Here is a 25,074-nt window from a genome sequence, read left to right on the forward strand (position 1 = left end):
ACCAAACCCCCGAGCCTGAGCCTCTTCAGCTCACCAGGCACCCTCTCCATGGCTGCTGGAGTCACACTCTGTCCCCTGCCATCTGGGGTGGTCTTCCATGTGAGGTCTGGATTACAAAGGTATTCCTGAAAACACGCCGTAGATGATACTCTTACTTTTTAAATTGCAGAGAGAAAAATCAGCCCTGCCTTGGAGAGCGAAGTGCCATGAACAGAGGCTCCTCCAAAGGGTGTGGGGGTTGTGAGAATTTAACCAACCTGTGACTACTCACAGGTTAGTCCGGGTGACTCCATATCCTGGAAAGAATGTGGACTGAAAAGTCAACAGTGCATCCCTGTCACAGCCTTCCCGCTGTCCCCGCTGACCCCCACAGCACTTCAGGGCCTGTGAGCCTGAAGGCTGAATGGAAGGTAGACGCATGACACCAGCTCATGAGCAAAGACAGACGGTCTACCTTTGCACAGCTCAATGCAAGAGATGAGTGGAACTGGTAGACACCTGCTAAGCAGGCACAAGACCCGGGGTCACTCCCCTGCACCCCCTAAAAAAGTGAGAGGAGAAAAATGAATAATTATAGTTTAATGTGATAAACTATAAAGTAAAAGAGCATAAAACTAATAGTAATCAGTGGTATCTCTTGCCTTTTAGCTTCTAAGTAAGCCACTCAGCAGCTTAGAGCATGCACAGTGGAAGGAGGCTGTGGGGTGAAGTAGTGTCCACCTGAATAAAGATCTTGTCTACCCTCAAAACATGAACATCTTTAGAACCACGCTCTTTGCAGATATAATGAAGGTAAGGTTGGGATCAAAATAAGATGACACTAAGCCAGGAGTGGTGACATATGCCTGTTATCCTAGCAGTTGGGAGGCTGAGGCAGGATGATCACTGTGAGTTGGAGGCCAGCCTAGGCTACATAATGAGTTCAAGGCCAGCCCAAACTACAGAGTGAGACACTGAAGGACACACAGAGACAAACAGAAGGTCAGGAGAAGATTGGCGGAGATTCCCATGATGCCTATGCCACCAACGGCTAGAAGGGGCAAGCAGGGGTTCAGCCCTAGATCCCAGAGGAACATGGCAGTGCTAACATCTCAGAATCTGGCCCCCTGAACTGTGAGAGAAGAAACTTCTGTTGCTTGAAATCACCAAATTTGGGGTAATCTGTTATAGCCACCCTAGGAAATTACACACGTAGCAAGGCAAGAATTTTGGGAAAGGGGCACAATCTTTTTTTTTTTTCTTCTTCTTCTTCTTTTTACAATACCTTCAGTTTATGTTTACATGAGCCTAAGAGCTATTTTTTTGCATGCTTCTGTACTTCCCGGTATAAATTTTTACTTGAACTAGACCCAGGTGTGGTGTTACATGCCTGTAATCCCAGCACTCAGAAGGCTGAGGCAGGAGGATTGCTGTGAGATCAAAACCAGCCTAGGCTACACAGTGAGTTCAAGGCCAATCTGAACTGCAAAGTGAGACCTGTCAAGAAAGAAAAGAAAAGAAAGAAAATATTTTACTCCCAAAGGACATAAATATCATCTTGTATTAAAGAAGGTATCACCACCTCCATAAAGTACAGAGCATTCTCTCAAGCAATAGAAATGTCAGCTAGAAAATCAGTATTTTTTAAATTCTTGGGGTTTTTGATTTTGTTTTGTATTTTTTACTATTGAACAACTGTGAATATATCTGAAAAATAAAATATAAAAAGTCACACAGCTCAAACTCTGAAGAAAAAAATAACTATTCACTAAGAATCATGGCGTCTGCTGCTACTGATCATTGCTACTGAGGCTGAAAATTAAATACCCAGGAGATCCGCATGGAGGGAGAGGCCTGAGATGCAGCAAGCCCCAGAATTTATAGCTTTCTGCACAGGACAAAGGTCTCAGCTTTGCCAACCACGGCCAGAGGGCGGCAACCACTTTCCTCCCCTGTAGGATTACAACACTCAGCTTAGAGTTAAAGTTTAACACTATTATCTAAACAGGAGGGAGTGGCGGCCACAACAAGTACAGCCAAAAATTCTCAGGGAACTACATCTTCCAGATCACTCCCACGCTATTTCCCTCGCATGCTAAAATTTTATTTTATTTTAAATGCAATACAATAGTGGGAATGAGGAATAATTAGGAATGAATTTGTATAATGCAGAATTAGCCGGTTTTCCATCCACTCGAAATTCTCCCGAGTAGAAACTGCACCGTGTTACTTCATCATGTCTGTATTTCTACGCAGGCTTTTCAAGCACAGCGAGCTCGTGAAGTCAAAGGAGCTCAAAGCCTCCTGCCTACTCTTTCCTTTCTCCTCTACACTGCAAGAGAATGAAGATGCTGAAACCCTCTGACACATTGGAGATGAAAATGACCGGATTAAGCCAGTTCCTCGAAGCAGACTCTGCTGAAGTGACACCTATGACCTTCAGACTGGACACTTCTTCCCCAAGTGTGTGTTATCTGCAGCCTCCTGTTCTAGAATACCTCTGACTTCCCCAGCATTTGGAATGTCACAGAGAACAGTTTTTCTATACATCCCCAGACACAAGAGAAAGCAGGACAAGAATCACAGCACTGTAACTTTACATTGGCTCTTCCTGACTAGTTAGTTTGTTCATTTATCACTCACTGCTGGGAACAGAACCAGGGCCTCATGCATGCTAAATAGGCATGCACTCTACCACTAAGCCGGTAATGTGAACCTTTTAAAGCTTCCACTGATACAAACAACCTGCTGTAGCATGTGTGCCGTAGGTTCACTGCCGCTGTGTGCTAAGCCACCCCAGCCCCTTTAGGGTCCCCTATTTTAGTGCCCCTAGCCTGGCTACTACTAAAGACAAGGAAAATGCAGATGTTTGGCGTGCAGAGTTTTGTGCTGGACATGGCTTCTTTCTAATGTCACCAGAGCCCATAATCTATTTGTGTATGTGCTCTGGAGCCTGGTGGAAAGAAGGGTGAACCCAAACACAACCCTCTTCCTTGTGAGTCACCCTGCTCTTAGGAGAGGCTAGACCTGAGGGCAACCCAGCCACTACTTCACTGAGAGCTTCATTCAAGGGCTTCAGGGAAACTCAGGCACACTATATAACCCCTCTCTGCCTCACAGGAGGCACCCTCTTTGATTATTTCAAAAGGTGCCCTCCTGCACAGGTCCTTAGAATTAGCTTAGCTTTTTCCCCTTCATAGGCACATCTAGAGATCCTGACATCACTATGAAGAAGACAGCCCTCAGTTGGCTGGTTTCCATGGAATCTGTGTCTCATCTCAGTTATGGGGTGCTCTCTCCTAACGCCCCCAACTTCAGTTTTTTCAGTTTCCTTTTTGTTTTAAGAACCTTTAGGGGCTTCCAGTTCCACTGCCCTGGGAATGTAATAATGAGTTTCCAGGCGGACCTGGGTCTTCCTGAGGTAATCTGCCCGCTTCCCCTGACCCCTTAGCTATCAGGGGCAGCTCTGACTCCACAGCTACAGCAGGGCTCCAGCCTGCACTCCGCTCAGTCATTCGGAAGTCCTCGTGCCGTTCGCCCGGGCCTCCATGCAGCTCTGCAGTGCGGTACCTCAGGCCGGGATGCTTCTTCAGCTAGAGCATCCCTTGGCATCTTGTTGTTTCGTTTTGTTCCTAAACAAGACCTCTTATGTCACTTTTGTACTAACTCTTTCCAAAAGAAACTCTCATTGTTTCATCCTTTCTCCAGGGGAAAAAGCTATGCTTGCACTTATGTAAAAAAGCACAAGCTCATCCAGCAATACAAGTTCTTCTGTGTTCTAAGCCGTGCTGGACTCACCCGCTTAGCTGGCCTCTAGGGTCCGCACTGTGCCTTGCAATCTCGTACCCCCATCTTTACCCACAATGCCGACCCACCCTGACCCCTGTGCTTTGACCGCTCAAAAGCCCCTTTTAGCCGGGTTCCTTCCCGACTACTAGCATCAATCTCAACCCCCCACTGTGTCACCACAGCACTTTATCCACACAGTTGAAACGATCACAGCTGCACCCCTAGCACAAGGGCTCCTCAGGGCCGCGTATGTCCATCAGCCCCCGGGGCTATGCAAGGTCACTGGAACACAATAGGTGACCAGTGATTGCAGCACATGTAAAGTCTAGTTATTACACCTTTGCTATTATACCCTGAAACAAGCCATTCTTGGAAAGTGCATGAAACCCGGATGAGAGACACACATCCAATAGCATACTGATTCCTATGAAGTCATACATTTAATATAGTCTTTAAAACAAAATGGACACCGTTCTCCACATAAAACCTAAAACTCACTGTTAATCATTAGCACTGTATATGTGTCAAATTATTGCACTGTATCCCATAAATGTGTACAGAGAGGACCATTTGGGGAATAAATGAATAAGGTGCTGGTTGTTAACAGTCTTTACGATGAAATTTTTACACACTGTCGTCTCTTTACAGATGACTAGTCTAAAGAGGTCTCATTTTCAAACACACAAACACTGATAGCATTCTCTCTTAAGGCAAGTTCACCAGAGAAAGCTCAGAAAGTAGTTTTGTTTTGTTTTGTTTTGTTTGTTTTTGGACTCAAAATTAAATACTTGATGGATGACGGAAGTGGAAATGGAAAAAAAAATATCTGGAAGAATACTGATGTTGGTGTGTCCAGCTGGTGAAAGGGTACCAAAAGATGTTATAATAATGACCTCAGTCCCCTCGGTGAATTTATAATGAAATGAATTATAGCGGAGAAAAAAACCCAAACCCACTGCAGTCTACATTTTATTCACTTACATGTTTGGACATCACCATGGTGCCTAATATACATAACATTCTGGATGGTCCAGGTTAAACTACATAAAAATAACCCACAGAAAACACACAACACCCCGTACTTCCACAGTGGGTATTTCATCAATGTGCTCCCTCCAGCTCTGACTCCCAAAATACACACCTCATCCCTACCATACCCCCAAAAAACGAACCTAAAAAAAGAGATCATTTGTTTCACTTACGCTTAAGCATCTGAGTAATGCAAAGAAGTTTTAAAAAAAATAGCCAACCTTGGATTATAGAGACAGGTGCATATAAAATCACCATCCTAAATTATTCTCAAGATAAGTCAGTCTACAAATCAGAATTATTCAACTCTATGTGCCAGCCAACCAGGAGAGCCCCAACTTCTGCCACAACTGATAATTAGTAAAATACAAACTCATAACCAGAGGGAAAGAGTGGACTACAGCTACTTGTAATCAAGCAAAAAAGACAAGCAAGAAGGAACCAATTAGTAGGAAAACAGCACACCAAATTAAAATGCCCTTATAGTTCCTAAATAGTAGCCATATACAGAAGGCTTATCACCTTAACAATATTTTGTTTTGAAGCCAACTATATATTGGAAAAACTCAAAGCTCTATAAAAAATAAAACTACAAAATTTCTATAAAAAGATAGCTTTGTTCCAAAGTCACTGGAATGACCCCATTCACCAACATCTGACCCACTTTTGGGGCAGTGGCAAACACAACGGAGGACATCGTTTCTCCCTCCGCTGCCAACCTCCTGCCTTGCTGGGCAGTTTGAAACCTCAGAAACAGCAGAGTTATTTCAGCACCCACGGGGTCTATAATGATACTAGTTTGAGGAAACCAAGGTAGTTAGGCTCCTTTAGTCTTTCCCCCTGTCCTTAGGAGTTTAAAAATAAGCTAGAAAATGATGCCTTGAACAGGCAGACCAATCTCAGGGGTGGAGCGCACACCACAGTGTGTGGGACTCAGAGTGACGAGGGCTCCTGTGGGCTGCGCAAGCCACAAACACAGCTCGCTCTGATGCTGCTCCTCCGGCGTGCAAACCCGCGCTGAGGCTTTTCCCTTTTTATTTGCTTCACTTCCCTCTCTAACTTAGTGTCAGCAACGTTACATTCCAACAGAAACAGCTTACACTAACTCTGCGGGGCCACGGCTAGGCTTTCCTCGGGTTCTATTTTTATTCAGTGTATCTCTGCAGATTTGGCCATTACCTACAATAAAATCCACGGGCACCCTAGAGGGGGAAAGTCCCGGGTCAAGAACAGAACGCCCAGGGTGGGGATACAGCTCGTGGCACAGTCCCTGCCTGGCAAATGCGAGGTTCTGAGTTTGAGCTCCAGTACCAAAAAACCCAGTGTAAAGTTTAAAACTGCATGGATTCCTTTTGAAGCATGAGTGCTTCTGACAATTCTATTCTGTCACCTATCTCTGGGGACTCCAGTTCACAAAGGAGAGGCAGAGCCTAAGACCCGTGGATTTGCTCTGCTTCCCTCCCAAACTTTAAAAACAGAGTGACTTTTACTTTTCAGTGGAATAAACTGATAGCCAAGAGCCTGGGTGGGTGTTTCTCCTTTTTGCCTTTGCTATCACAAGTCGCTGGTCTCTAGCATGTCAGCAGCTTTCAAAACCGTCAAAACCGTCCGTGTGACACAGAGTGAACAAAAGCTCCCAGAGCCTGCTCTCTCCGAGAGGTCAGTGAAGGAATCTGTCACTTGACCTCCTCAGGGCTGTCAGGAATGTCAGGATGGAAGAAGCAGAAGGGAAGGGCTCCCAGTACTTGTAGAGGACAGAAAGGGATGTGAGGACAGAGCTTCCCTGGGTCCCCACAGATCATGGGGCACAACCACCTGTGTGCAGCCTCGAGATGGCCGAGGTTCCTCCAGGCGCTGCCTGCCCACAAGGTGACTGCCTCCGCCTCCCGTCTATGGATGACACACATTTACTAATGCTTTTGCCTGGCACTGTGGGAGGAAAGAATATAGCGCTGCTTTGAAAAAATTATGCTGGTTTGTCCGCACAAACACAAAGCAGTAGGAATTCGTTGAGTTGCATTTTGTCAGAAGAGAAAGACCTCTCTAAACTTCCCATCGGCAGACTTGCGATCAAAAGAGTCATTACACTGGGTACCAAAGAGCTCCTCAGAAGTGAGTGCCTTAGGTATTTGGAAAATGAACTGAGGTAACTTTTCAGTGGGAAAAAAACCTTCCTCTTTCCTAGTTTTGCATTTGTTTTCTTTTGTTTTTGAGACAAAGTTTTACTTTGTAGTTGAGACGACCTTGGACTCATCATGTACGCAAGGCTGCCCTCAAGCCTGATGTCCTCCTGTCTCAGCCTCCTGAATGCTGGGATTGTCAAGGTGTGCCCCCTTGCTCAGCTGAAATTTTAAACTTCTGCTTTCCATTAGGTTCCATTCAAACAGTTCTGAAGCTCTCTTATGTGTAAGTCAAAGTGCTCACTGAGCAATTACTGTGGGCCAACGACACAAGGTGGGGCCTAGAGTATCTCAACGCGGGCCACTAAAAGGGCCTACGGATTTAAGGTACTGGGATATTAATGCTTTACTGAGAAACTCATGAAAAAAACGAGAGGCTCAGGTCAGCTTTATCAGTCATCTATTTATATAATTCCCATTGGTATTAATGAGAATTCAAATATTATTTGAAACTTTTTGGCCAAACATAGAGTAGACTTGGTTTAAGTAATAGAAATATGTCTTATCTTCATCTTTTAAAGAAGATGATGTGAAGAAAGAGAGGAAATAGAAAATCTGGGAGAACCTACAACCACATAACGAATGACTTAAATATATTTGGCGCCCAAATATCAGATAGGGAGAAGAGAAGATGGGAGAAGAATTCAGTGTTGTTAGAGAAAGCAGTGGCCAAGGACACTGATACACTTGCCTGCTAAGGGAGATGACACAGTAGATGACAGTCCTGCTGGCAAACCCAGAATGACTACAGACATGTTTAAAATTTAAACATCTGGGATGCCCAGATGTAGCCACAGGTCTATGACACTGATGTGAGCTTGAACGTTATTGACCAGCACTAAGAAGAAAGGCCAGCAGGAGATAAATATATTCAAAAACATATTTATTGTATATTAAAGTAACATTCACTCCTCCCATGTCACTTTTGGACAAACTCAACCACTCGAAAGAAGATGATGAAGCGAGAAGCCACATGGCGTCTGATGGGGGAGGTGAGTGAGAGAAGACTCGGCTCTCATTAGTCCTTGAGTCACTAAACTGGATTGCCCACACCCTCTTCGCAAAGTCACAGAATAGACTCTTACGATGCGGGCATGAAGACATCCAGGGAAGAAAGAATGCCTGACAGTGAAACCAGAACACAGTTGTAGTCATTAGAAGTTAAAGCACCAGAGGGTGGAAATCCACTTCCTGTCAAAGTATAGGGCGTCCCAGACCTGGACGGCCATCGGGGTCCCATCAGATTAGGACAGGGTTCGAGGGCCATTTACAGTGACACCGAGTCATCAGAATAAACAGTGATACTCTGCAGACTGAGCGGAACTGCTGCAGCATCACGGAACACGGGACTGAGTCACAAGAAGTGGCTTCCAACCCATTTATTATCTACACGGCGTCAGACAACTCATTCACCCTCTCAGGGCCTGGGTCGTTGGCTCCAAGGGAGATGCTGCCCCCTGTCCCAGCCAGCTCGGGGACGCGTGCAAGCACTGTGCAAGCCATGCAAGCAAACACTCCTGAGAACAGGTGGAGTGGACCACAGAAAGATGCTCGTGACTTGAATTACTGTAGCTCTCTGGAGCAGGAGTGAGGCAAGCATCTGTCGCACGGAAATACCGACAAGTAAAAGGCACATCCCCTACTCCTTCATGCAAGCTCACGGTCCCTGCATCACCATGTAGAGAAGGATCTCTAACCAACCACCTATTTTTTACAATAGCTTTGCTTCAAATAAAATGTTGCTTTTCTTCCAGTTCAGAATATGATCTCCGGTAATACAGTTCAGAGTCCAAGGTTTCTAAAGTAAAATTCAATGGACTAAATGTCTCCACTAATTTGCCCCTGTGGGGGATGAACAGAGAAATGCATGGCACCAAGACAGACACTGGGCCCCTGCTGCTATGCATGACCTCCTCCAGGGGCAATAGCAGATGCAAGGACTGAGCCCAGGTGCACGGAGTGAGCAGGTGGCTCAGCTCCGAGCTGTGGTAGGTGACAGAGTGTGCACTGGAATGGCTCAGTCCTGCTGCCACTCTGCTTTTTCTGTGTATTTGTCTTGTTTTTTGAGACAGGGTCTTCTGTAGTTCAGAATGGTCCTAACCACTCTATGTATCCCAGGCTAGCCTTGAACTAGCAGTGATCCTCTTGCCTCAGCCTCCCAAGTGCTAGGGTTACAGGCTTACATCACCACACCAGGTTTGCTGCAGCTTTTAAAGGATTGCTTCTCTTGTGTGGATATGGTCTTGCCTTGGACAAGGCTCCTGGTGGCAGATAAACAGCCAGGGGCTCACAGGCACAGGTTACTCTGCAGGGCTAGATGCTTTTTGGACACACAGTATCATCTGTGCTGCATCTCGTGGTAGCTGTCGTATGCCAGGCCTCTGCATAACCCAGGAAAATGAGATCATCCAGCTCCACTCATCACTTCAGTAAACTGGAAGGCCCGAAAGACACAGGAACATAACAAAACCCAACAGGAAGAAGGGAACGCATGGAAAATCCCATTTTGCCAGCTGAAGGCTGTGACCTAACAGGGGGTCGATAAGATCAATTTATCGTGCTAGGACCAACATTTGCTGTTTGATAAAGTAGAATAAAATTCACACTGTAGTTCCATTGCAGAAAATACTTTCCCTTACTTGAAACATACATTCATTGTAAAGAAAACTAGCTTAACTTTCTCACAAACTAGAGAAAAGAACTACCAGCCAGATTTTTCTTCAGGTCTTCATTTGCTGGAGCTGGAACATAACCGTCATGATTTCTCAAGTCAGTGGCAAAACCTCTCCCCAGTTATATGAACATAAGAATGCAAATCAACAGAATAACCAACACATATCCAGTGGGAGGGATGTAGGCAAGGCCTGACAATCCAAAAGAATGTTTTATTTTGGTTGGCTGGTTGAATTTTGAGACAGAGTCTCCTACATAGTTGAAGCTGGCCTTGGGCTAAGTAGCCTAGCGATTCTCTTGCCTCAGCCTCTTGAGTACTGGGATTACAGGCAGGCATCACTGTACCCAGGTCAATCCAAAAGAATGTTGAAGGAGAAGGCAAGTATGGTGGTGCACCTATCATCTCAGCACTTGGAGGATGAGGCAGGAGGGTCCCCAAGAGTTTGAGGCCAGCCTGGGCTACATAGTGAGTTCAAGGCCAGCCACAACTACATATCAAGATCCTGTCTCAATGGGGGAAAAAAAGTTAAAAAAAAAGAATGCTGGGGCTGGGGATTTAGCTCAGCGGCATAAGTGCCTGCCTTGGAAGCAAGCAGTCGTGAGTTCAATCCCCGGTACCGGTAAAAATGAAAAAGACACAAAAAAAAAAGAATGCTGAAAGAGAAAAACCCCATCCACTTCAGCTTCATAAGCATCAGTATAACACTACAGAGACAAAGTGCCTCAAAATTTGCTTACAAATCAAACAGAAGTCCTAATAATGTGTCCCCCTTCTGGAACAACATTTCAACATTCGTACTTAAGGCCAGAGAATTAAGCTTAGGTAGCTAACAAAAAGAAAAAAACAATTTTATTAAACCATCTGTTAACAGAAGGAATAGATTGCACTGATTAAATCAGCAATAAAATTACTCCAAGGCAAAAATCAAGCTTCTTTCTTCCAGGAAGTCAAAGTAATCTATGTACTTTCTATTGGTGAAAAAAAATTATGTAAATAAAAAACTACACCAGACAAAATGATCTCAGCAACCGAACCAAGCAGCAGCCAGAAACACCCAACCAATGTAAATTCACAAATTACCCTTTGTGTTCTTTGTAAAAGAATCCTCCACCAACTAAGACCAAAGCCACACACCTGGGTGCAGGTAAAACTTCTCGTTTATCAGAAAATATAATCCGGAGATGCCAGATACTCCGCGTCTGCTCTGGGGAGGTGTTTCTAGTTACAAAGTAAGAGAGAACCTTAGGGAACTGAAGCAAGGGAACCTGACCACCAGGGGAATAGATTTATTCTCATTTCCTCTTCCAAGTTTACAAAAGACAAAAGCCCAGCAACACAGCGTGCGGAGGTCTCAGTACCTGCGGCTCTTACTTTGAGTTTTCCTTTGAGAAGGATAAACGTATCGTGAACCCAAACTTAACATTTTGCTTGTAGCACTAGAATTATTTTAACCAGTGAATACCCTTTACCTTTGATTCATGCTTTCTTTCAACCAGGAACAGAAATTTTATGAAGCTCATCTTTAAAACACATATTTCTCACTGAAGAAAAATACCTAAACATCGAAAAGCTTTAAATACTATGAAAAAAACATTGCAAGATGTAAAATAAATTTTAAAAGGAAAGGAAACTTTGAATCTTATGTACTGAGCAAATGCCAGGTCTAGCAAACAATGCTAGTCCTAGATTACTTGATTTAAAAACAAAAAAATAGTAAAATATAAAAACAAATTAATGTTTTATAGACTGGGAAAAAAATTTTCAGCAAAGTACAAAAATTTAAAGCATTCCTTTCTTTAACTTTGTGATTCTTTACGGTGGAATAGCTCAGGATGTCAGTTCTGTTTACGTAACAGAATTGATAACTGAACAAGGAAATGTAATTTGGATTATAATCTTGCCTTAATAAAAATTCCTTAAGCAGTAAAAAAACACATATATGTATCATAACTTAAAGGCAGTCACACAAACTTGACCAAGACTCAGAAACTTGACCAAGTCTTCAGAAAATTACTCTATTGATGCAGGAGAAGGGATCAAAAAGCTTTCGGCAGTTGGCCATGGTGACCACGTTTGTAATTCCAGCGCTCAGGAGGCTGGAGCAGGAGGATCTCTAACTCAAAGCCAGCCTGGACACATAGCAAGACTTGTCTCAACAACAACAAGCCCTCCTGGCAACGGGAAGACAGAACACAGCCACAAGGACACTCATGGTCTCTTCTCTCCTTAAAGTCGACTCCCTCCGCTTCACCCTCTCCACTAACTTCCATTCATTACTGCTTTCCACACTGTGTTTCTCAATAATAAGAGGGTGTGAAAATGGCAGGGTGGGGTCCCTCTTCATTTCATCAACCCTGATGAGTTCCTTGCCCTAGGAAAAGCCCCATGGGCTCAGACACCCCAAGAACCCTATAATCCAAGCCATTTTCATGCTGAGCCTGGGCAGGCTCACTCTGAGTGCCCTTCTCCAAAGAGCACTGATGCAAGTGTGCGAGCAGGTCTGGTGGGCAGCAAGAGCTCTCCACATCCAAGATCCCAGGTGTGCTCCCCTAGATGCCGGAGGCACGGCTCTGAGCACCAGAAATGAGTGTGGCTTGCACAGAAGCAGCGGGGAGACCCAGCCACCACATCCATCTTCCCAGGGGCAAGGGTCTCACCCCATGCCTCGGTCAGCCGCGTGCTCCCTTTATCAGGCATGGTCCAGTGTCCCTGGGGTGTGCGGCTGGCACAGGGAGGGGTCATCCTAACTGGGCTGTGCTCCAACATTGGCAGAGATGACTGGGAAGCTGTGCTCCGGATGCTAAGGCAGGGAAGGGTGCTGCAGGCAGGCAGGGTGGGGCTGAGCACAGACAGCACAGCCCCAGCTGGCTCCACCAACCTCACCCGGCTTCTCGGCATGGTCCTGGTGGGCACTGACTCCTCACAAGCTTTCCTGTCACATCCACTAAGACACTGATCACCACAGACATCATCAGACTGAGAGGCTCAGAAGTCTACCTGCCTTGCTTAAAGCTAAAAAAAGCTGAACTGTGCCTTTGAAAATCACACATAAATGACAATTAAAACCTATGGTGCCCCTTAGAAAGAAGAGCCTAGCATACCCAGGGGTGCTAGCAAACACCCATAATTCCAGCATTCTGGAAGGCTGAGGCAGGAAGATTACAAATTCAATCCACTCAGTACACCACTGTCCTCAATGCTGCCCCTCCAATGTATTCCCACAATAGCCGTGTCCCTCCTACCACCAAACTGCAAGACACTGGATAAGACACTAGACTTCAAAGAGCTGCAACCCACTCGCAAAGCAGAGTAGGGGCCCTGGAACCAAGGGAGGAGTCCAAGACCTCAAAATTCCCCAAGGACTTTCAAGGTCATTCTCCTTCCCAAGAATGGCTCTCGGGTCCCCATCTCACCACATGGAAGTCTTCTGCCCAGTTTTCAGTTCTCTCTCATGATCTAGCCTTTCCTTGCTTATGAAACCAACTATTATTTTTATTGAACACTTACGATATTCTGACAGTGTCTATTAAATAAGTTAATTCATGCCGAGTGTCATTAACAGTGTCTAGCCATAGTAAACAGCCACTTAAATATTAGCTACTGTTCACAATTATAGGTGGACTAATTCAGAAAGCATTTCCAGTTTAAGGTTCTGTTCATTTCAGGATTTGACAAAGACACTGATGGAAAATTCCTTAGAGTGTTCTGTAAAGGCACACTCAGTGGCCTGGGTGCTACGACTGTCCCAAACCCTTGCTTCTACACTGAGTCCGACAGAATCCCACACTCCACAAAGATTAGGTTTCACTCAAATGACCATGGATAGTGACGCGATCACCACCCTAAAATATACCCCCGGCTCCTTCAGTAAGCCGCACCCGCCGCAGGTCTGCGGTAAGTAGATGTCTCACAGAAATGGAAACAGAGTAAGAAGGGAACGTACGATGCCTCCCAGGTTGCACAATTAGCAAGTGGCAGAAATGAGACAACCAGGCCCTGACCAGTTCATTCACCCCCTCAAGAAGAATTCACCAAAACCTGTACCAGGTTTGGGAGAGACACAGGCGACACAAAAAGCTTCCTGTCTTGGAGTTTAAATTCTACCTGGAGGATGCAGATAATACTGAAATAAATACATACGATACATAGCATAGTAGAGGGTGGTGCTTTGGGGATAGAAAGGTCAGGATAAGACAATACATGAGAGAGAGTCCCTGAGATGACTTCAGTCAAAGAGCTGACAGCAGGATGGAAGGAGGGCAGCGCTTGCCCAGCTGCAGTCGAGGCGAGGGCAGGGAAGTGGGGGGCATGCTGTGGGCTCAGCCAGGAGTCCAGGTGGCTCTAGGGGAAGGCGGCAGCCTGGGCACACACAGGTCATGCAGGTCTTGGGAACCCCGTCTAAGACACAGTTATTACACTGTCTGGGCGGCCCCCGGAGGCTCCAGTGAATTACACACTGTGAAATATGTTTGATGTGTAACAGAATCACAGAGCCTACTGTATTAAGATTAGCTTGAATGCGAAGCGGGCAGAGGAGTGGGCAAGGCAGAAACAGGGAAACCGGTTAGGAAGAAGCGATACCCTAGGCCACCTCTCTGCTCTCTAGAGCCAGTTTTACTAACTGGTTAAAATCACCTCCATCAGATGTTCCTGCAAAGTGCCTGACACACGTGCCGCCGCCCCAGAAGTGTTACCCCACCAGGCGACTTCTCCCTTGTCGCACTCAGAGCAGCTCAGATACTGCTGCCGGCTCTGAGTGTGACGAGAAAACACCTTTTTTTTTTTAAGCCAAAGTCTTCGGTACCTTAACTTGTGCAGACCCCGCAATTCACAGAGCCCCAGATGAATTCTGTTTGGTCACTCAGCAACCATTCACTAAGTACTCAGTCTTAGGGTAAAAATAGAAAAATAAGACTGAGTCACTGTCCTCAAGGACTTCACAGTCTAGTTCAAGATACAGACAAGTAAACAGGTAAGATAAACACAATTGCAGAGGGATGTGGAAGGCAGAGAAGCCAGAGGGGCGTCACCAGCTCAGCCCCGGGGATTTGGGAAGGAGGCCAGGTGTAAATAGTGAGTCTACAGGGTCGTAGAGAAGTGAACAGGCAGGCAGGATAGGGCTGGGGACCGTGGCCCGGAGGGTGAGGCCAGAAAGGAGCAGCTGATGTACGTTCCCGGGTCGGGAAGAGCAAGGAGTCTATGCACCCTCTGAGGTCAGGGCTCAGGGCTCAGGGCGTGTGGAGGAGGCAGATCACACCAGGATTCACAGGATGTGAAATGCCACGGGCTCCATCCTGTAGGCGAGGAGGAGCCCAGAGTAGCCCATTCATATTTTAGAGAGATTACTCTGGTAACAGCGCAGACCCAAGAATGGGTCAAAGCAAAACAAGAGTGGAGAGACGGTAAGGGAGGACAGGGAACCGTCGGAAAAGCCAAGGAAGGGCTGAGGAGGCGAAACTCTCAGGACACACAGGTGGTGCGCACACGGTGGCCCTCCAGAGCAAGACAGTCACATTTACATACAGTGCAGCATTTGATAGCAAATACTGTAACTTCTTAAAAACTCAAATTTGATAGAAAAATAGTGTAGCGAAATCCACAAACCCTGAGTCACATGGAAACATAACAAGCCTGGTAAGAACTATAAGAAAACAATAACCCTGAAGCTATCACGTGACGTCTTTCAAAATTATTCTAGAAATATTTGTATAGGGCAGTTTTTTCTTTCTTTCTTTTTTTTTTTTTAGACAGTGTCTTGCTATGCAGTTCAGGCTGGCATTCAACTGACTTTGTAGCTCAGGCTGGCCTCAAAATTATAGCAATCCTCCTACCTCAGCCTCCTGAGTGCTGGAATTAAAGGTGTGTGCCACATAATTCAGCAAAGACATTTCAGGTTACTCACTTCCAAACCCAAGTACTGACAAGAATTACTTAATGATCTAAGTGTATCCTTTTCAAATCCATGAGCCTGTTTTAAATTACTAAAGGAAGGGTGTTAGATAAAACATCATTTTAATAATATGTCAACAGGCTAGTTGGAGAACATGGCAGACAGACAACAGCAACTTCTGAACGCTCTCTAAAGGCTCGGCTCAGAGGCCAGGAATGATGCGGACTAAGGAGATACGAACCAGTAGAGATATGCTCTGCTGACTCAGGAACAAACTGGGCTGAGAGAATCCAACTTGGAATACAGCCCTGGCGCTAAAATAGGAACAGAAAAATCTCGGTGTGGAGGCTCGACTCCGCGCCATTAGAAACCGCGGTTTGGATTTCCCGCCGCCCGGCGGCCGGCTACCTCCACAGCGGCTCGGCAAGGAGAGACGAGACCGCCGAGCTCTGGGAACGGGAGTCTCCGAACGGAGTCCCCACGCCATCGGAAACCGCGGTTTAGATTTCCCGCCGCCAGGCGCCCGACTACCTCCAGAGGGGCTCGGCAAGGAGAGACACGCAGAAGCTTGGGAACGGGAATCTGCGAACGGAGTCGGAAACGCGACGGCCAGGGAGGAAGGCTGACTGGTGGCGAGGTGAGCGAGGAACTGACTCCCTACCACAGTTTGACTCCAGCGGAGGTTTTTCTGGGCGCGGGCAGTCCTGTAAGAGCAGGGCGCGGTGGCAACTGCAGCCGCGCATTTCCCTCTCGGACGGGATTGGTGAAAGGTGCCTGGCCGGAGGGACGCTGCTCGCGGACTCCCTAGGCTGGCCTAGCCCAGATCCCAGAGCCTGACGGTGGCCTGGAGGAGCGACCGACTCCCGCGTAGGCTGCCTCCTCCGCAACTCCCTGGGGCGCAGCGGTGAGTGGGAACAACTAGCCAGCGCAATTTGATCAAGCTGTGGCTGACAGGCAGGGAAGCCGGGCCTCCTGTGTAAGATTACATTTTATAAGGAACAGAAAATATGGGGAAGGGAAGCAACAAAAAAGGCTCCTCGACCCCCAATCCTGAGAATCAGGCAATTGTGGACACTGCACCATTATACATTAAGCGCCATTTAGAGAGCCTCATAGACCAATTCAGGAATGAAGTTATCAATGACCTGAAGCTAGAAGTATGCAGAATAGTTAGAGAAATGCTAAGCACCACCCAGGAAAAAGCGGATGGTGGAATGGAAGAACAGAAAAAGAGGGGAGAATTGCTTGATGGAGAAAACAGAGAAAGCATTGAGTATGTGAAGCAGGTGCAAAGGGACTATCAAGAAATTAAGAAGTCTACCCAAGACTGGCATAACAGCTTGAAAGAAACTAAGGACAGACTATCTGAATTGGAGGGCAGACTTGAAACATGGGAGAATGAAATGAAAAGCTTCTTAAAAATAACAAAGAAACACACAGCAATAATACAAAGACAAGAAGATGATAAGAGGAGCCATAACTTAAGGATTAAGAACATAAAAAGAAGAAGTAGGGACACAAACAAGTGAACTACAAAAGCTACTCACAGAAATAATCCAGGAGAATTTTCCTAATTTAGCAAAAGGTAAAGATACTCAAATGTATGAGGCATACAGGACCCCAGCTACCTACAACCCTAACAGAGAAACACCCAGGCATATAATAATAAAAATTCCAGAAATTCAATACAAGAACAGAATATTAAAAGCTGTAAGAGACAAGAAACAGATCACTTACAAGGGAAGACCCATCAGAATTACAGCAGATTTCTCTTCACAAACCATCAAATCACGAAGAGCATGGGGAGAAATAATTCAAGCTTTGAAAGATAATACTCTACAGCCAAGATTGAGATATCCTGCACAACTGTCCCTGGAAATTGATGGAAACACGAGGTGCTTCCAGGATAAAGAGGAACTGGGGGAATTTGCAACCACCAATTCAACCCTACAGAAAGTATTGCAGGATATTCTAAAAAAAGAAAAATACAAAGAACCCAGAAATAGGGGCGGGGAGGCCACAACGAATGGAGCAGAGAACAAAATGAAGAAGACAAACTGACAGCTACTGACAGAAAAAGAGCTCAACAGAAATGAGACAGAAGATTGGATGATAGGAACAGCTTTTTTTTGGAGAAAATGACATCTTAATAGGTAATGCTGATTTAGTACCATCTTGTTTTGAAGTCTCATCTAGCTTTTGTTCTTCTGTCTCCAATGGTCTAAACAGGTTGTATCTTACTGGATTTTGTTATGTACGATAGTATAAGAAAAAACCTTTTAAAGACAAGGAGATTATACAGAGACCATTGTTCATTTTCTGTTAGTCGATTCTAAATACTCTATAATGCTGTCATTCTCTTAAATGGATTTACATTGTTTTGATATACTTAATGCTACAGTATATGAAGTTGTACTCAAGGACTTCAGGGAGGGAGTCAATATGGTAACTATTTTTGGGTCAGGATTAGCTGGTGGTGAAACACTATTCTGCTTAAATGGTTATGTTTTGATCTGCCCTGTTTCGCTGTTATGCCCTCCTTTTTCTCAATCTCCACTCCATTATTTACTTTTTTATTTTTATCCATTTAATTAAAGGGAAAAATATAGCAGGATATAATATAGTAACCCACTTTGACTTTCTATTATCTCGATTTGAAGCCCTGTATTACTCTTACCATCTTGTTTTTGACTGAGGTTCCTATATTCTGTTTTGCTGGATAGTATCAGGTTCGAAAGTTTAGGCATCAGCTGAGAAGATAATGAGATTCATTATAACGCCCATTCTCGTTGACTTTTATCTACTTTTGAAGACCTACAATATCTCCAATGTTTTGGTTTTGTCGGTTTTATTCTTTACGGTTTTGTTCAATTGTATTACAACTAATGATATAGGCAATTCTATTAGAAATAGCGGGAGGCATTATGGTAACCATTGTTGATCACCTTGTATTATGTTTTTACATTATCTATTATGTCCACCCTTTTGACTTGACCGATTCTGTTCTGTTATGTCACATTTGGTTTTACTCTCTTCCAAAAAAGCAACAAGAACCGTGGGAGCAATGAAACCCAAAATGTGTAATAGTCACTGTACAAAAGAGAGGAAAAGAAAGTGCTCTAAACTATATAACTGCATGTATATTTAAATGTATAAGATAGAAAATGATATCATAGAGTTTTATTGGATCATTGAACAGAACTGTTTGCAGTATCATTGTTGGAATGTCCACTCTACAAGCTTTAATTTTGTGACTTAAACAATTATTTCTAAGATGGCAATATGGAATCCATTAACTAGTGATTTCCTACTGCGCATTTTTTTATTCTGTAAATCTGTATAACTTGTACCCCTTCACTGTTTTTTTTTCCTTTCTTTTCTTTTCTCCTTAAATAAAAATTAAAAAAAAAATATGTCAACAATTTTGTTACCCAAAGAAAAAAAATACCGGACATTTGGGAATGGAATAAGGCAGTGAAGCAACAGACTGCCCACCTCTAAAGAAAAACTAATCAAAGGTTAATAAAGGGCAGTTTCAGTGGAGTGGGTAAAATATTAAGTGGTGCTCACTTTTGTCTCTTTCACAGAACATCAGCTTCAGTGGGAAGCTAAGAAGTAAAACATCACGCTTACTGCACAGGCAGTGTGCTTCTCATGGCTTTGGTCAGGAAGCTTTCCATTTTTCCAATTTATAGTGACCCTTAGAATATATACAACTTACTTATTTTGGCTTTGCTCACTGACTTGGAAGCCTACCTTAATATGTGCCAAGTATTTTAGGTTTCCTTAATACCAATAAAGAAACTCATCTAAGTCCCACAATGTTAAGGATTTTGCTACAAAAAATAAAGCACGGTTATATATCTGGCAATGGGATCTTGAACTTGCTGTCTTTGGTCATTGAAGCCGTTTTTCTCCATTATAATGTCTGAAGTCATCACTAATGTAATTGTACGCGAGGATCCTGTCCTGTGACTATTTTATTAGGAGAGAAACGGGAATGAAATTACACACAGTCATCTCCCACGTTCAAGAGTTGATTATCTGGTGTATGGATTATTCATTACCCTTGGTACCTACTAAGGCCACCCTCTGTCCTTTTCTGTTTTAAATTTTATTTTAGGGGTCCCAGGGATTGAAGCCAGGGCCTCACACATACTGAGTGCGTGCTCTACCACGCAGCTACATCCCCAGCCCCATCTCTGGCCATTTTTGCAGTTACTGGGAAGGAAAGCACTGAAATTCAAATGAGTCAAAAGGGGGTTGTTAGTAAATCTGGCTGATAAAGTCCAGAGAAGAGAATGAAAACATTGTTTCAAACAAAGCTCTGCATGTCAATGACCCTCTGGATCCTGGGACCTGCCAATACTAGGATCATCAATCACGCCTCTGCCCAGATAAATGCAGAGCCTGGGAAACAACAAAATACTCTCTGCTCAGAGAGAGGGCACCCCATTATTATTCCACCTCTTTTGGTTTTGAGTGAACAAGAAAAGCACAGAACAAATACTACCAGTCATTAGTTTTCCCTGGGAACTTTCTACAGGGATGGTAAAGGAGCGCTCATGAAATACCACTGAACAGCCAGAAGGCCATGCAAAATGTGAAAACATTCCAGATAAACATCTTCTCATGGAAGCATTCAGGTTACACTTTTTTACAATAATCCTTCTTGTTTTTTTTTTTTTTAATTCCTCTCTGGATGACTTATGTGCCCCTCTAAGTATGTATGAGTGCTATGAGTTCAGGGTCTGTAGCTGTGTGCCTTTGTATCTCACACATAGTACTCATTAAGAATTCCTCCAATCAATGCTCTTGCAATTCCATATGGAAAATGCACATTATCTCATCTACAACCACACACTTCCTTTTTACTACACAGCCATCTAAAGAAATAGCTCATGACTCACTGGCTTTAGCACTCAGAAGACATCTGATTTTTATGGTGAAACTGGAACACTACCTGCTATTGCAGTGGGTCATACCACACTTACGATATAAGAAGTGAACCTGCTGTCACTCAGTTTATTCTTGCCTCCCTGAGTAAAAACTTTAACATAAGAGAACTTGTATTTGTACTGTAATAAAAGAAAAGTGTAAGTGCTTACTGCTAATTGCTTTGAACATGGACATATAGATACATATTTTAAGTTCAGAAAACTTAACTTATTATGAAGATGCATAATATTCACTTCTAATCTTATAAAAAGAATCTCCAAAGAAATCTCAGACATTGTTATTTAATCCTTGGTTTCTTTAGAACATATGACAAAGTCAATTTTAAATCTATGGTTTTGTTGTACTGACAGACATAAGAACAGATGGGGCAGAGGTTTAAGGCATGGAGAGAGAAGAGGGTAGGGAGAGAGAGAAAGAGGATCAAAATAGATTCAGAATATATATATAATCCAAAATATATATATCCATATATATATCCATATATATATCCAAAACCAAGTGTAATTACTGTGTATCACAAACATACTAATAAAGAATAAGCACTTTAAAATTTTTATTAATTAATAAGCAATCCAACACAAATTCATTATAAATATTCCTGGGGCAGGCATAGTGACACATGCCTACAGATCCTAGCACTCTGGGAGGCTGAGTTAGGAGAATCACAGATTCAAGCCCAGCCTGGCCAACCCAGCAAATTAAAGAGATACCTGTGTCCAAATAAAAACCATCACAAGGATTGTGGATATGACTCCAGCGTGAAAGTCTGGGTCCCATCCCCAGTGCTGGAGGTGAGGAGGGCCCTTCTGTTTTATAAAATGAACATGTGTCTTATACAACAGGGATTCAGGGTGCTGACCACGTAAGGCAATATTCCCTGGAGACAGTGGTTAGCAATCAGATAGGTGGCTTGGTAAGTGGGAGGGCAGTCAGGAGGCTGCAGGGCTGTCACAGACCAGAGCCCACAAAGGCCAGCTTGTTAGATAGACTCCAATCGCCCAGCCCTGGCCAACGGACCTAAGTGCGGTATATGAATGGGATGGGGGTGTCAGTAGCCTGTGTAAAATCAAAGAAAAGTTCATACAAAATATGGGAGGTAGGAAAAGGAAAAAAGGAAAATGAACTGGTTTGCCCGTGGGGTAGGCTGCCATATCTAAAAGATGCCACACACTCCCATCAGCCCAGTATGGTTTTTGGTGCATATTCATTTGCAAGCCAATCCCAGTGAGACCACTGAGCATTCTTAGCACTGATCAATAATCCCTGCTAGAGTTTCAGTTTATTTAATGTCCCGAACAGAAAACTCCCATCTGCATCATTTTCCTTAAAGACTTTTTCTCTTTTAACCCTCTAGTGTAAACAAATACCACTTCTGCCTTTCTCCAACTTCTCTCCAACTGGAATAAGCTTGACTGTCACAGCATGGCCTGAGACACTGTGACGGAGGCAGCAGTCAATGCACATTTATAAATCAAATGTGAAAACAGCATATAACACCAAAGTCATACACCGTATAATTTTGACATACAGGCAGCTTTTAAGGATTCGCCCTAGTTCCCTATGTCAAGGGGTATTTACTCAGACTCAATTATTTTGAAGAGCCATATAAATTTACACACTCTGTTATGCCTCCATTTATCTTCACGAGGCTACTGGAACCCCTATTACATGAAGGGGTAAAGAGCACAATCTTTTGTATTGCTACATAAACAAGTCCTCCCTTCCCTTTACAAGTCGCCCTGTTCTTTACAATGACTTCTTTATTTTCTACAAGTCAAGTGTACAGTACTTGCTTCATTTCCCAACTAACACACACACACACACACACACACACACACACACACACGGAGTCTCTTCCCCCCTTTCATGTTAATTTAGATGGAGCATCCACCAGGAAAGTCCTCAAAGCGCTTGCTCCTAGATATACAGCCCTTGTCAGAAACTTGACAGTGGCTGATTTAAAGCAAAACAAACCCTAAGAAGCAACCTTCAGCACAAGCCAAAGGAATCAAAGCTACACCCTGTTGCAACCACAGCACTACTGTATCCACCCTCCAGACATTTTCACTTCAAACATGACAACCCAACTATTTACTAAAGCCACAGCTTATTCCTGATTTAGAAAAGTAAAGTTCACGGACTCACCGAGCTGCACGGCTCCACCCAAAAAGCACAAACGCCTGTTCCCCGCCTGGCAGTGACACAGCAGCAGAACTAAACAATCCGTGTTTTTGAGCTCAGTATCAGTAGACCATGGCTGACCACCTTGTCAACCAAAGGAACAAGTGACATCTTCAAAAGGCATCAGCTGGTCCTCCTGGGCCGGGCCTGAACAGCAGGCACAGACAGTTTACACGCATCACCTCCAGGAGGCCGCACTTCATTCTCTTTCTGGGCACTCTAATTCCCGCACCATCAGCACACGTTTTGCTTAGTTGATTCCCTCACATCCCAGCAGTTCTGTTTCCCCAAAAGTAGGGGAAGGACAGGTCTGAGAGACTGCTGTCAGGTTTCTCTGGACACAGGAAGAATGTGACAAGCAGGGCAACACAACAGTGGGGAGGTCTGGACCAAGCCCCTTGATGACACTCAAATAGTGCTCCCCACTGGGCCTGGGCACTGCGCTGGGTGGAGAAACCATTTTAGAGCTGAACAGTCCAGAGCCTACAGTAAGCGTGCGAGGAGGAAGAACTCAGGAATCCTAACTATAAAAAACAAAAGCTGTTTAAAAATATTGAACTAGTTCCCTCTCCCCAGCAGGACTGGCATTTTCCTCACCTTTGCGAGAGGCAGAATGTGTTAATTCTAAGAACAGAGATCAATGCTAGCCTAAAGAGGAACTTGACAGAAATCCTAAAAAAACAGTTTTGTGGCCAAGCTATCAAAGGTAAAACCCCTTGGTGTGCTCATTGTCCTCTCCGTCCCGTGCCAACACCTGTTTAAGTCAAGCATTCATCTGCTTCATGCATCATCTTAAGAAGATGCAAAAAGACTCTGTGATTCCAGAGTTTCTGCTTGTAGTTGAAGAACCGCAGGAAAGAGCTCGGTCCTAACCCCAGGCAGTGAGACCCAAACCTGCCCTCTGGGCTGCTGATTTCTCACTGAACTTTAGTTACCCAAGTCACTCGAGGGTGCTTCTCAAATGACTGGCAAATAACAGCTATTTTGTCCTTCTTGGAAGGATCTGATTGCAAAGCTACATCTAGCTGGAGCAGCATTTTTGACTGTGGACCTGTCAACGAATGAACGGCCGAGTTCCAACAGGAAAGCTTCATGGCACAAACATTGTGACAGGAGATCAGTGACAGAAACAGAGAATTCCACATCACAAACTTTTCGAAGGTTTAATAAGGAAAAAAAATAGTCAAGTCACCTTTTCGGGGCTGCGTCCTGTATATCCAGTTCTCCTCCTCTGCGTCCACCTGCTGCCCACACACCGACAGCTCTCCGTCACTACGGAAGAGCCTCTTTGTCTGTCTAGACAAGGATGAGAAATTTATCCAACTCACGGCCCGAGAGAGGGAACCTGAATTTGCCTTGAGTCTGAAGGAACCAGAAGAGCCTTCCTTTTTCATCTTCTTTCACATCAAAATCCGCTAGAGACAAAGGGCAGCCCCGCCGACAAAAAGCTCGGGTTTTTAAACTGGCCCAGCTCTGTGGAACCAGATCGCTTCTTCCCACTTATTCAGACAATGTGGAGAGCCAGGCACTGCATTATACAAAAGGCTGCTTTCCCGGTGTCGCCCGATGAGAAAGAAGAGGAAAACTACAGGACAGAGAATTTTTAAAAAATGTTTTACCCTAGGCACATGCTGGTACTCGGTCTCTATGTCAGGGACATTCGCAGCCAAAAATAAAGATAAATACAATTTTTTAAAAGGAACGTGGTGTTCATTTCAGGCACGCTTGTCAGGACTCTGTGACGAACAGAAGCAAGGCACTGGGGTTCTTTGGTGCATCCCTGCCATCCCAAACTGTAATCCTACGCCTCTCCGGGACAGGCATCTCTCCCCACAGGGGCAGGCAGGCAGCCAGCCGTCTGGGTGCGGACGGAGGTAAGTGCTCGCCCTGGAGATAAAGAACCAGCGTCAAGCAGACCCCCAGTTTAAAGTGCACCCACACAGGTTACTCAGGAGAAATCAAAGGGTTCAGCTCACTTGTCCCAGCAGAGCGCAGGATCATAAACCGCCCACTTGCCCTCTCTCCCGGCTGGGAAGCAAGAGAAGCAAGCTCTCGGAGCCCCAGGACTCCACAAACAATGAAACAGGCTGCGTGGCTATTGCTTGGATTACAGAGTGAGCGCTGGCTGGAAGGTGATTGGCTCACCCGCCACCGAAGGCTCCTGATTGGACACAGAGCGCCCCGCCTCGCTCAGCCAACACTTCAGGGCAGCTCAAACTTCTGAACTCTAGCGAGAGGGTCGAAATGCAGGTCTATGTAGAATATAAACGTCTGGGGATTAAAAAAAAAAAAAAGTGCGCGATTATTAATTATCAGACTAGACTTCTAAAAGCCCGACTCTAAGAGGGGGGGCCTTCATGCAGTATATGCAGACAACGCCCAGCATTCCTAAG

General features: G+C 44.6%; 1 protein-coding gene across 5 annotated transcripts in view; it reads right to left on the reverse strand.

Annotated features, from left to right (window-relative positions):
* Positions 1-25,074, reverse strand: part of Nhsl1 (NHS like 1) — a 220,109-nt gene that overhangs the window by 104,283 nt on the left and 90,752 nt on the right. The window contains exons 1-2 of one of the 5 annotated variants that reach the window (XM_063233367.1): positions 24,658-24,910; positions 23,874-24,568 (exon numbers count right to left, since the gene is read on the reverse strand). The exons of 2 other annotated variants lie outside the window; for them this stretch is intronic. In XM_063233367.1, coding sequence (XP_063089437.1) covers positions 23,874-24,075 — 202 coding nt within the window. In that variant the 5' untranslated portion in view covers positions 24,076-24,568; positions 24,658-24,910. Of the gene's footprint in view, positions 1-23,873; positions 24,911-25,074 lie in introns of those variants that run through there. 2 more of the 5 variants (XM_013148013.3, XM_005001831.4) reach the window with 2 other exon arrangements.

This window comes from Cavia porcellus, unplaced genomic scaffold, assembly GCF_034190915.1.
Source record: "Cavia porcellus strain 051 isolate PalLab524CR breed Dunkin Hartley unplaced genomic scaffold, mCavPor4.1 scaffold_22, whole genome shotgun sequence".
NCBI classification, from domain to species: domain Eukaryota; kingdom Metazoa; phylum Chordata; class Mammalia; order Rodentia; family Caviidae; genus Cavia; species Cavia porcellus.